The sequence below is a fragment of the Periplaneta americana genome, chromosome 3, assembly GCF_040183065.1.
Source record: "Periplaneta americana isolate PAMFEO1 chromosome 3, P.americana_PAMFEO1_priV1, whole genome shotgun sequence".
Lineage (NCBI taxonomy): Eukaryota > Metazoa > Arthropoda > Insecta > Blattodea > Blattidae > Periplaneta > Periplaneta americana.
The window spans coordinates 198,913,478-198,926,719 of record NC_091119.1 but is presented as its reverse complement, the minus strand read 5'-3'; the positions used below and the strand labels follow the sequence as shown (position 1 = coordinate 198,926,719).

General features: G+C 36.6%; 1 protein-coding gene and 1 long non-coding RNA gene across 8 annotated transcripts in view; one reads left to right on the top strand and one right to left on the bottom strand.

Moving 5' to 3' along the window:
* The window catches only part of LOC138696955 (uncharacterized), a 375,310-nt gene that overhangs the window by 134,868 nt on the left and 227,200 nt on the right, over positions 1-13,242 (bottom strand). The gene's annotated exons all lie outside the window — the stretch shown is intronic.
* Positions 1-13,242, top strand: part of scramb1 (scramblase 1) — a 92,592-nt gene that overhangs the window by 17,493 nt on the left and 61,857 nt on the right. For 5 of the 7 annotated variants that reach the window (XM_069822476.1, XM_069822472.1, XM_069822474.1 and 2 more), the window contains 2 exons: positions 9,664-9,855; positions 12,865-12,912. In XM_069822476.1, coding sequence (XP_069678577.1) covers positions 9,664-9,855; positions 12,865-12,912 — 240 coding nt within the window. Of the gene's footprint in view, positions 1-1,144; positions 1,228-9,663; positions 9,856-12,864; positions 12,913-13,242 lie in introns of those variants that run through there. The other 2 variants (XM_069822483.1, XM_069822481.1) reach the window with 2 other exon arrangements.

Sequence of the window (13,242 nt, the reverse complement as noted above, 5' to 3'; positions counted from 1 at the left end):
TTCCAAGCATCTTATTCTCAAAGACCCTTAACCTCTGTTCCTCTCTCCAATTGAGAGTCCAAGTTTCACAACCATACAGAACAACCGGTAATATAACTGTTTTATAAATTATAACTTTCAGATTTTTTGACTGGATGACAAAAGCTTCTCAGCCGAATAATAACAGGCATTTCCCATATTTATTCTGCATTTAATTTCCTCCCAAGTGTCATTTATATTTGTTAATGTTACTCCAAGATATTTGAATTTTTCCACCTCTTCAAACGATAAATTTCCAATTTTTATCTTTCCATTTCGTACAAAATTCTAGTCATGAGACATAATCATATACTTTGTCTTTTCGGGATTTACTTCCAAACCTATTTTTTACTCGCTTCAAATAAAATTCCCGTGTTTTCCCTAATCATTTGTGGATTTTCTCCTAACATACATCATCTGCAAAGACAAGAAGCTGATGTAACCTATTCAATTCCAAACCCTCTCTGTTATCCTGAACTTTCCTAATGGCATATTCTAGAGCGATGTTAAAAAGTAAAAGTGATAGTGCATCTCCTTGCTTTAGCCCGCAGTGAATTGGAAAAGCATCAGATAGAACCTGGCCTATACAGACTCTGCTGTAAGTTTCACTGAGACACATTTTAATTATTTGAACTAGTTTCTTGGGAATACCAAATTCAATAAGAATATTATATAAAACTTCCCTCTTAACCGAGTCATATACCTTTTTTAAATCTATGAATAACTGATGTACTGTACCCTTATACTCCCATTTTTTCTCCAATATTTTTAGAATACAAAAAATCTAATCAGCAGTCGATCTGTTATATCTGAAACCACACTGATGATCCCCGATAATTTCATCTACATTTTCATTTCATACCTTATTTAATGAAGAACATTTAATGTCAACTACTGGACATGTGTCATTTGCAGGAGCCTTCTTTCACGTCACACAGTGAGGTCAATTACGGGAAAAGCTGGCAAAAAGTCCAAAAATCAAATCTCGGAATTATTTTTAAATAACCCTTTTCAAGAAAGCTAAAGATTACCTGGAACATAAATGTCGATAAGGAAATGACGTAAGAAGTAATCTACATCTGTAGTTTACATTGACGTCTCATTGAGTACCTAGCTGATAAGTGGAAAGAGCGCTGCCTTTTCAAATTGATATCATTCATTGTGGGTTCATCTAGTGAATAGTAACTGACATGGACTCTTCATCTGGAGGTACGTAGTTTGCTGGTCTACAATTTTTAAAGTTACATATTCAGCAGAAAACTTCGAAATTACAAATAGAAACACTACATGTTATATTAGAATAAAAATCTACTTCAGAGTTATATTGTCCACATCTGTGGAGTAACGGTCAGCGCATCTGGCCGCGAAACCAGGTGGCCCGGGTTCGATTCCCGGTCGGGGCAAGTTACCTGGTTGAGATTTTTTCCGGGGTTTTCCCTCAACCCAATATGAGCAAATGCTGGGTAACTTTCGGTTCTACACCCCGGACTCATTTCACCGGCATTATCACTTTCATCTCATTCAGACGCTAAATAACCTAAGATGTTGATAAAGTGTTGTAAAATAACCTACCAAAAAAAATTCATAGTTATATTGTTACGATTTCAGTTACCGGTACCTTCCAGTCACGTCCAGGCTATAATTTTAACTTCTTCTGGTATACAAATTAATCACGTTTTAAAAACATTATAACGATTACACTTATGCTAATTTAACATATTGGAGAGCAAGAGCGCTAATGGCTTCATTGCCAAAGCCCAGCATTACATAACACATTTTGCGGATATTTGCGGAATACTGCTGTATAATACTTTCTTTAGAGCATGTGTCGGCTAGTTATTTTTACATTCTTAGCTATATACATCATTTACTTTAATTTTTTCTTCAGGATCTGGCTGTAATGATATTTTGTTAATAAGACGGATCCTTTATGACGTAATAAAAAGTTCTGGCAAGAAAAAAATAGAAGTTAGATTGTGCTCCTTGAAGGAATTTGTGCAGAAACATATTAAATACTTGGAAAATCTGAATTCGGATTTAAATAAGAGGCTATTGTATTTTGGTGTGTGGATAAGCTTCAGGGCTTCTACCGCGTTGTCTTGGTGTTATTGGCTGACGTTTCGATCGCTGTGTTGTGGCCATCTTCAGAGCAGTTGTTGGATAAGGAAATAGTCTGCCAGCTATTATATATATAGTAGTCTCGATGGGGGGAGTACTTTCTGTGATAGGTCGTAGGTTCTCCTTCTGGGATCTGATTGGTCCTAAGTTGTCCAATCCGGTTGAGGTCTGTATGAAGCGGAGTATTCATATTAAATAGTGGCCCTCATAAGGTCCGAAAGAGTGACCTTGATACCGTGCCCGATGTCCGGATGAAGGGGGGGGGGGGACGCCGCGTACATGTATTTGTATGTATGTATGTATGTATTGTATTTTGTCTCCGATTTCAAAAAGTGGCAGGAGTCCAGCAGAAAAGAGGAAATATTTATTCAAAGTAATAGAAATTGGCTGGAAATTTCGATCAGATTCCCGAACTACTTAACTACCGAAAGAAAACTAGAAATCTGTGGCTCCATTATTCTCCTGGGGAGCTTTCGTATGCTGCCCAAATAAGTTTTTGTTCTGTTGGTCATTTGGAAGCTTCCGAAGTTGTTGAAGATGTTACAATGACTTCACCAAAACGAGCTTCAAAATACAGAATTGCGTACAGGCAGGTAAATAGTCAAAGGACCTGAGAATTTCCAGCAACCGAAGCATTATCTATGCTTAATGAGGCTAATCTTACAAGAGGACAGTACAACAAAATTAAGAAAAAAGATTTGTCTCGATTTTCTTCCTACAAAAAAAATTCAGTCTGTCAAAAAAGAGTGTTATCCCAAAAAAGAAGCAATCATTGTCACTGAAACTTCTGCCAAAGTAAAACTACAAGCCCTGTTGGATTATACAGCACGAATTGTACAAACTCAAAAAGATGTTTTGATGAATCAAGGGTGAGGAAATTGTGTTTGTTTAGTAAATGTAGATTTGATGGATCCAGTCAATCAGAGTGTAAGCAGAGATTTACGACGAACCCCGAAGCAACTGACGCAAATATATTCATTTCATCTTGCAACTCACTATAGACGAATCTGGGGCAAACAAGGAAATTTTAATCTGGCAAAATAAAAGGTGTCCATCGACGAGATTTTGTAGACCCATCAGATTTCAGTTTGCACACTAGACTGGTGATCTATCCAGGTCTGAAAGAGCTAACATAGGGAGTGAAATTGTGGACTTAAACCAATAAAATGCACTATCGATGACATAGTTATTAAGATTACTCACAAAATGCTACTTAAAATGGTGGGCGGGAAAGTGTGCAACGCTCTGACTGAAACTATGTCTACACAACACTGATATATTTGTGGACTTTCTTTGAAGGACTTCAATGATATTGAGAAGGTTTTAAATGCTGAAACAAGTGATGAAAATCTAGAATTTGGTTTATGGTGCTTCATGCACAGATAAGATTTTTAGAATACATTTTGCACCTTTCATATAAACTACCTCTGAAAAAGTGGCAAGCGTGGGGACAGGAAAACAAACAATTAGTTGCCGAGACGAAAAAGAAGGTACGGATGAGGTTCAAAAATGAAATGGGTCTATCCATCGACAAACCGAAGCTTGGGTATGGAAGCACTAATGAAGACAACACCGCTAGGCACTTTTTTTCCAATCCAGAAAAAAATCTTCATTCTTACAGGAGTTAGTGTTGTAATAATCGAAAGATTCAAAGTTATATTGCAAACAATAGCCAATGGACACATCATTGATACTGAAAAATTCAGAATACATGCTTTGGATACGGCAAAAATATTCATCAAAGAATATTCTTAATATCCAATGCCACCAACCATTCACAAGATTTTGATTCATAGTCCTGTAGTAATTTCTAGTGCTCTGCTTCCTATTGGACAATTAAGCAAAGAAGCACAAGGGGCCAGTAATAAAGTGTTCAAAAGATACAAAGAACATTTCACAAGAAAAATGTCTTGAGAGAAGACTAATTATCAAGATGTGCTCAACATGCTATTGATTGCATCTGACCTGTATGTTTCAAGCATAGAAGAATTGCACATTAATTACTGGCTTTTAAGGAACCCAGAGGTTCATTGCCGCCCTCACATAAGCCCGCCATTGGTCCCTATCCTGAGCAAGATCAATCCAGTCTCTACCATCATATCCCACCTCCCTCAAATCCATTTTAATATTATCTTCCAATCTATGTCTCGGCCTCCCCAAAGATCTTCTTCCCTCCGGCCTCCCAACTAACACACTATATGCATTTCTGGATTCACCCATATGTGCTACATGCCCTGCCCATCTCAAACGTTTGGATTTTATGTTCCTAATTATGTCAGGTGAAGAATACAATGCATGCAGCTCTGCATTGTGTAACTTTCTCCATTCTCCTGTAACTTCATCTCTCTTAGCCCCAAATATTTTCCTAAGCACCTTATTCTCAGACACCCTTAACCTATGTTCCTCTTTCAAAGTGAGAGTCCAAGTTTCACAACCATACAGAACAACCGGTAATATAACTGTTTTATAAATTCTAACTTTCAGATTTTTTGACAGCAGACTAGATGATAAAAGCTTCTCAACCGAATAATAACAGGCATTTCCCATATTTATTCTGTGTTTAATTTCCTCCTGAGTATCATTTATATTTGTTACTGTTGCTCCCAGGTATTTGAATTTTTCCACTTCTTCAAAGGATAAATTTATAATTTTTATATTTCCATTTCGTACAATATTCTGGTCACGAGACATAATCATATACTTTGTCTTTTCGGAATTTACTTCCAAACTTACTTGCTTCAAGTAAAATTCCCGCATTTTCCCTAACTGTAGTTCCGAGAATGAGTCAAACGATGATGCTTCAGATTCTGACTGAGAACTCCACATGTAATCTTTGTTATTCCCTATTTTTGTATGTACCTATTCCTAGGCAGTTCCCTCACACTTAACGTAGGATTTATTTTTTAAATGTGCCCATTGTTAGACAAGTGCTTCACAAATTGTGCAGAATCAATGCGTCCACTGTTACGTCTTCCTTCACACAGAATCTGCTTTAAAAATGGATCCATTGTTAGGCAGTTCTCTCAAACAATACATGGAATTTACTTTAAAAGGCCGTCTGTCCTAGTTGTTATAGGCCTGATAATAAAAGTGTTAACTCTTCTTGAATATATTGATGTGCCGGTACTGACAATGGTTAATGTAGGCAGGAGGCAAGATCGTATATTGGATGATTTTACAAAACTCCAATTAAAACTGGTAAGGTGTAGATTCAAAATGAAAGTATTGTGGTTCAGAAACGCAAGGATGAAAACTTTTATCTCAAATCTCTTTATCTTATCTTAGGAGAAGAGTTGAAGACAAGGGATTATAGTAATAAAGCTGCACCACAACTAGAAGGCCAAGAATTGCTTAAATAATAATCCATCAGCAACATAGTCTACTTAACTTCTATTTGTATGGACCACTGTTCATTGCAAAGAGGAATCTGATAGGCAAATGATTTGACACTGTTATGAAACAGTCCTTTTCAGATTACTGTATGGAATACCCACAAATCGTAAAATTACGTAACATGTTATGACTGGGCCACAATTCATCCTCACACATTGCTCTTACTGATCTATTCTAGAAGATGTTTATAATGGTGGACAAATAAACAGGAGAAATGCTTTCAAATTTTGGGAGGCTATATATACACGTGCACAATGAACATATTGTATATACTTTACAATGATTGGCGAAAGTGGTAATATCAATTTGCTGTAACAGTCATGTATTTAAATTTTGGTTGATATTATTTTAAATTGTATGAAATAATGTAAAAACGATTTTAAGCACAATATTCAATGCTTGTTAAACGACAGTGCATATAACATGGCTAGAATGAGAAGTGATCTGTAATTGAGAACTTTGATGTAATTATATATGGTTGTTCCGCCCATTTTTTAAACATCTCTTCCAAAATCTCTTAAACAGTAAGAGACAACATTACAGAGATTGTGAAAAATAACAGGTTGAAGCATAAGATTGTAGCATTTTTGTGTTTCATGGCAATAGGGCTTTTGTATGAAACTTGTTTGGGATTTGTCACAGTAATGTGTTACTGAACAAGTCTTGAATTTTTTTTTTTTTTTGTAATATTTAAGAAAGCTTGGATTAATTATGGGCTAAAGAAAATGGAGTGTCAAGTACAAGAAAAGGAACACTCTGACATATCTTTTGAGTTTAACTGAGGAGTAAAGGCATCAGAGACTGCTCGAACCATTTGTGCCGTTTACAGAGAAAACACCATCGGGGAAAATACAGCCTGAAAATAGTTTCAACGAAGGCCATTTTGACATGAATGATTCCCCACATTTAGAAAGACCTTTCGACTTTTGTGGGGGCCATTTAAATGCTTTAATTCACGATGGCCCACATCAGTCAACTCGGAAATTGGCCATTATGATGAAATGTATTGAATCAAACATCGTACGACATTTACATTCTATGAGCAAAGTTAAAAACTGGAGTGTATGGGTACTGCAAGTTTCGAGCGAAAATAACAAAAATCAATGTGTTACCATATCAGTTTCTTTGTTTGCTCGTCATTGTTCAACTCGTCAACAAGATAAATCGTTTTTGTCTCAGATTATTGTTGTTTGTTGTTTAGTAACTGTCCAAAGACAGGTTTGAACCTCGTGACACCAATAAGAAATCGCTCATGAGCCAACTAAGGTGGCGAAAAATGGTGCCTTTACATCAACGTCAAAACCAGAGAAGAATGGTTCAGCCCTAACCAAAAAGCAGCTCCTCGTGCAAAACTGGTGTCCTTCCATGTAAGCTAATTTATCTTATTCCTGCTAGGTTATAGCCAGTGACACAATACCTATGTTGTGTATCTGGTGGAACAAAGAAGATGTCGTCTGCTATGTATTGCTTCAGAGGAATGTAACCAACAATTCAATCACCTTGAGGCAGCAATTCAAGAAAAAGTACTTGAAATACTGCATTAATTGATTTTGCAACATGACGATGCTATTTGCATACTGCTAATATTACAAAAGTGGTTATACAAGAGCTCAGTTATTCTACCGATCTATCTTGCTAATTATTTATTTGTCCAATGGCTAGTACATGATATTTACTATCATTGACTGAGGGGAAAACAAGAAAGTGGTGAACAAAACTATGGATTAAGTGATTAAAAACATTCGGGCTCTGGCTTCCCAGTAACGGTCGACTTCCTTGGAGGATTTCAGAGCAGGGCATTTTGCAAGATGTTGTCTATCCATCTTCCTGTTGATGGCACAAAATGCAGGATGCTGATGGAAGGATGCCAAGACGATTGAGGTGTTTACCCAGGATGTCATGTTCAGTGTTAAGACGAAAGCTTGCAACTGCTGGTCTTCTGGGTTCAGGAGGTATATCCTTCAGTAATTTCCTACGTTGTTGCGAAATGTTTATGTCCAGTTCTTGTTGGTGATTATTTTTTTGTAGTTGCTTGATATATTGTTTTACTGAGCTAAATGACAAAGGTTTCCGTGGGTTTATTCTGAGATTGGCACCCTTCTTAGCTAATGTGTCAGCCTGTTCATTTCCATGTAGATTACAATGTCCTGGGATCCATTGTAACACAACTGTTTTGCCACGTTCTTTTAAAGTTGCAAGTATTTTTTGACAATTATTGATTTATCTTGCTAATTATGAAACACCTATTTTGGTCTCAGGGTTACTAAAAATGTGCTAAGCTATAGAATCTCAAAATACTGTTTTTTTTTTTTTTTTTTTTTCCAACAACACAGTACTTTTTCTTCATACTTAAAGTGGTCGATGTGAACCAGAAACCTTAACTCATATTCTTCTATAATATACATCTGAACAAGATAAACGAAATAAATTAAAGTGGTCGATGTGAACCAGAAACCTTAACTCATATTCTTCTATAATATACATCTGAACAAGATAAACGAAATAAATTAAAGTGGTCGATGTGAACCAGAAACCTTAATTCATATTCTTCTATAATATACATCTGAACAAGATAAACGAAATAAATTAAAGTGGTCGATGTGAACCAGAAACCTTAACTCATATTCTTCTATAATATACATCTGAACAAGATAAACGAAATAAATTAAAGTGGTCGATGTGAACCAGAAACCTTAATTCATATTCTTCTATAATATACATCTGAACAAGATAAACGAAATAAATTAAAGTGGTCGATGTGAACCAGAAACCTTAATTCATATTCTTCTATAATATACATCTGAACAAGATAAACGAAATAAATTAAAGTGGTCGATGTGAACCAGAAACCTTAACTCATATTCTTCTATAATATACATCTGAACAAGATAAACGAAATAAATCAAAGTGGTCGATGTGAACCAGAAACCTTAACTCATATTCTTCTATAATATACATCTGAACAAGATAAACGAAATAAATTAAAGTGGTCGATGTGAACCAGAAACCTTAATTCATATTCTTCTATAATATACATCTGAACAAGATAAACGAAATAAATTAAAGTGGTCGATGTGAACCAGAAACCTTAATTCATATTCTTCTATAATATACATCTGAACAAGATAAACGAAATAAATTAAAGTGGTCGATGTGAACCAGAAACCTTAACTCATATTCTTCTATAATATACATCTGAACAAGATAAACGAAATAAATCAAAGTGGTCGATGTGAACCAGAAACCTTAACTCATATTCTTCTATAATATACATCTGAACAAGATAAACGAAATAAATTAAAGTGGTCGATGTGAACCAGAAACCTTAATTCATATTCTTCTATAATATACATCTGAACAAGATAAACGAAATAAATTAATTGCAAAGCTGAACAGCAATATGAATCAGCAGAGTGTAATGTACAAAATTCTAACAAAATCTTTTGGTCATTGGCTGCACAAATTTACAAGGGACATCATGATGTCTCAGCAAATAAAGCTACCGGTACATTAAGAATGAGAAGTAAGTTAGTTAATAGAATAGAAATGAAAAAATAAATATTTTTATTATAAAAATTATTTAAGAATTATGAATCATCATCATCATAATCATAAACATTCATAAAAGAAACTGTCACTAGAAGTTTATAAAGTAAAGTGACCTTATTGGATCCAGCAATATCTCAGTCTTCCTTGGTCCCTGTTTCCGTGTCGTTGAAACTGCATTGCTAATTTCGGAAGTCTATCTCCTTCCATCTCAACATGTTCTTTCCAGTAGAATTAAGAATCAATATGCTTATTCTTGCAGTGTAGGCTTTCACGGCCGGAGTCTATAGATGTAGATTCATTTTCCGGGCTGAGAGGCCGTGGTCTATTAGTTGGTTTTATACCAGACGTTTCGTCTGCAACTGCGGCAGACATCTTCAGTGGAGTGGTATCCGAGGTTGCCTCAGGTACGCCGAGAAGAGTCTTGCGACCTCGGATACCACTCCACTGAAGATGTCTGCCGCAGTTGCAGACAAAACGTCTGGTATAAAACCAACTACTAGACCACGGCCTCTCAGCCCGGAAAATGAATCTACATCAATATGCTTATTATTCTAAAATGTATGGTTCCACTGTATTTTGTTTCAGATGCACCACCAGGCAGCTATCCCCCTCCACAAGGGTATCAACCACCACAAAATATGGGATTTCAGCCTCAACCAGGTTATGTCCCACCAGGTGGTCAACCAGGGTACCAACCTCAGGGATATGCCCCTCCAGGCGGCTATGGACAACCAATCGCAACACAGCCAACAGGTGGAGGTGCTCCAGGAGCAGCAGGTGAGTTGATGTTTACATAATATTTGTCATTAAGGAACTCTTCAGTTTGCGCTAGTACTGAATCAGAAATCATTATCCTGGACAATAACAAGTCCAGCAGGTAGGTTCTCCGTTCCCTGTTGATATGTAGCTCTGATACATTGGATGTTTCTGATCTATGAAATAGTGGCAAGATCGCAATAATTTTGCACTACTTTACAGTGCCACCGAATATTTTTGGCGATTGATTTTATCTGTGTGTGTAGAAAAACAACACGAACCAGCAGAAGACAATGTTTGTTTGTTCCTATGCTTCCACAGCATAATTGCAAGGGAAGTGTACATATCTCCGCTACAAATAGACAACTACAAACTTACAGCATCCTCGAGTAGCAGTAAAGAACATGTTTATACAGCAGGAACATTGTAACTCAAATTATAACAATGTATGTGTCCAATATTTGTTACAATTATCACTAACTTTTGTCACAGAAAATGTTGAAAGTACCTTTCCTCAGCAAACACATTTTCATCATTTTCTCGTTTAAACGGTCCAGTTCAATTGTAATAGAGTTAATATCTCTTTTGATGTTCTTTCTTGAGGAACTTATTCCTCCAATGTCCACTATCCACAGGGAACAATATAACTTCCAAGCAAACCATGGCAACTATGCGATACAGGCTTATTCCTAACAAAACTTGGAGATGAAAGAGTAATGGAACGGAGAGTTGGAACTTAATCTGAGACGATTCTGTCCGGTGCTGGGGTGGGTATCCGGTGTGGCTTAGTGGATAAAGCATCAGCACGTAAAGTTGAAACCCGGGTTCAAATCCCGGCGCCGGAGAGAGTTTTTCTCCGTTCCATTACTCTTTCATCGTATGATGACGCAGAATATCTGCATGGAAATATCGTGATTTAAGACGGCGCTTATTCTGTCGGATCCCGGCCAACTAGTCACTCATAACGAGTGCACCTCAGCACATGTGTGGACTTCGGTCCTACGTTCATAGACATCTATGACGTAGTGCAGAGGGCGGCCACTAGAGGGAACCCAAGAGTTGGAACTTAATCTGAGACGATTCTGTCCGGCGCTGGGGTGGGTATCCGGTGTGGCTTAGTGGATAAAGTATCAGCACGTAAAGTTGAAACCCGGGTTCAAATCCCGGCGCCGGAGACAGTTTTTCTCCGTTCCATTACTCTTTCATCGTATGATGACGCAGAATATCTGCATGGAAATATCATATGTACTTCGGTACATCAAAATATTACATATGATATCTGTAAATCGCTTCGTGATTTAAGACGGCGCTTATTCCGTCGGATCCCAGCCAACTAGTCACTCATAACGAGTGCACCTCAGCACATGTGTTGACTTCGGTCCTATGTTCATAGACATCTATGACGTGCAGAGGGCGGCCACTAGAGGGAACCCAAGAGTTGGAACTTAATCTGAGACGATTCTGTCCGGCGCCGGGGTGGGTATCCGGTGTGGCTTAGTGGATAAAGCATCAGCACGTAGAGCTGAAAACCTGGGTTCAAATCCCGGTGCCAGAGAGAGTTTTTCTCCGTTCCCTTACTCTTTCATTGTATGATGACGCAGAATATCTGCATGGAAATATCATATGTACTTCGGTACATTAAAATAATATATAAAACTTGGAGAGTTTCTCGTTATATTGGTATAAGAATTACTACTATCCATTGCTTAGTTTATTTGTGACGAATTTCTAAAATGTTTCACATACTTATGAAAGATGGGTATTTCTTGCAATTCATTGTTAGTGCTGCACAGATATGTGGTTTTCAACAGTGAGTCACATGCATCCAGCCATAGTCACAAAAAAGCTGAAGATGGATGCACATAATGCATTGAAGACTACACATCTGTGCAGCATTAAAAATGGGAACATAAACAGGAATTTAGCAATGGATATGAGTGAATGGAGGTGAAGGCCAAGGCTCGTGTTGGGCTGTAGAGCTGATGATGATGATGACGATGAAGAAATAGAATTCTAATAGAGGGCTCTTCAAAATGTTGGGGGGGGGGGGAGACGGATCAATTTTGGTCATTTTCAGTAAAAAAAAAAATAGCATTTTCGTTGTTTTTTTTTTTATGAAAAAATGAGTCAGTAATCTCTTGTTTATATGTTGAGCAAGATTCAATGCTTTGCGGCACTCGAAAGCATAAAAATTACGCAATATGTAAATGGCTGCTGCACCTTGAACTTCAATTCCATGCGAACTTTACAAGCTGTTTTCTGACATTTTTTTTTTTCAGTACATTTCGTCAGGTTCGAAGTGTAAAGGCTCTTACAATTTTGATGCTAGAAACATGAAATTTTTACTGCATGTTCTGTATACTGTGGTTAGCAAAATAACCTATGGATTTTGTGATTAAATGAATAGTTTTTGAAATAAAAAATGAAACATTTATAGCGGAAATAAAAAATTTTTATTTTTAGGTATGCAGTGGTTATAAAAAATTGTTCCTCCTTTTGTGGTAAAGGTATAGGAAAACTGATGTGATGTCTTTCTAAATATGCCACTGTCTTGCAAAAAAATTTTCAAACATTTTACTGAAAAACTGAACAATGCATTTCATTTTGAAATAGGCCTATGTAAATTTTTCGAAGTGTTTGTTTTTATTAACGTAGAAACTAATTCACTCACAGAAATGAAACTTTACCACATCATTATCTATCACGTTGTGATTATGTGTAAAAAAATTAAGGACGTAGCTTGAAAAAATGTAGAAAGTAGATAACTCACCCACATCTCCCTTAACTTTCAAATAATGTAAATAAAGTGATTGTAATAATTATTATATTTTTAGTGAATTGTGGGCAGTTGACTGTTTAAGATAAGCTATAAATGGGTAAAATTAACAATACTCAACTTCTTTGCTTACATACTACGTACTTTACTACATTTCAAGTGTACGAGTAACTTGTAATAATCCATGGTATGTCCTTTCTTGTGTGTAAAATAATTTTCCTTTTAATATGTTTTCTTCTTTCTGTCTTGTATAGGGTACGGTTATAACTCTGCAATAATGACTCCTTATCAGCCTCAGCCAGGTATATTATGGTAATATAGCCTTTGATGTGCAATGATGTTTCCCTCGTAGTGTTCCTTCCCTGCATCGCAGTGTGTAGATTAGTTCGCAGGGGCATCAGTAGGAGTTGTAGAAACATCCTCTAATAAATAAATCAGCACGTAACCAACTCGTTTAGAAGCACTTCAGTAACACAGCACCGAGGATAGTTGTCTTCGGGGTGCTTTCATATATTTTGCTAATTATTTTGGTGCTTTACTTCCAACAGAAACACTGAATGCAGCTACTATACATTTCAGTCACAGTTATAAATAATTAAGAACACATCATAACACTCGATTGCACTTACATT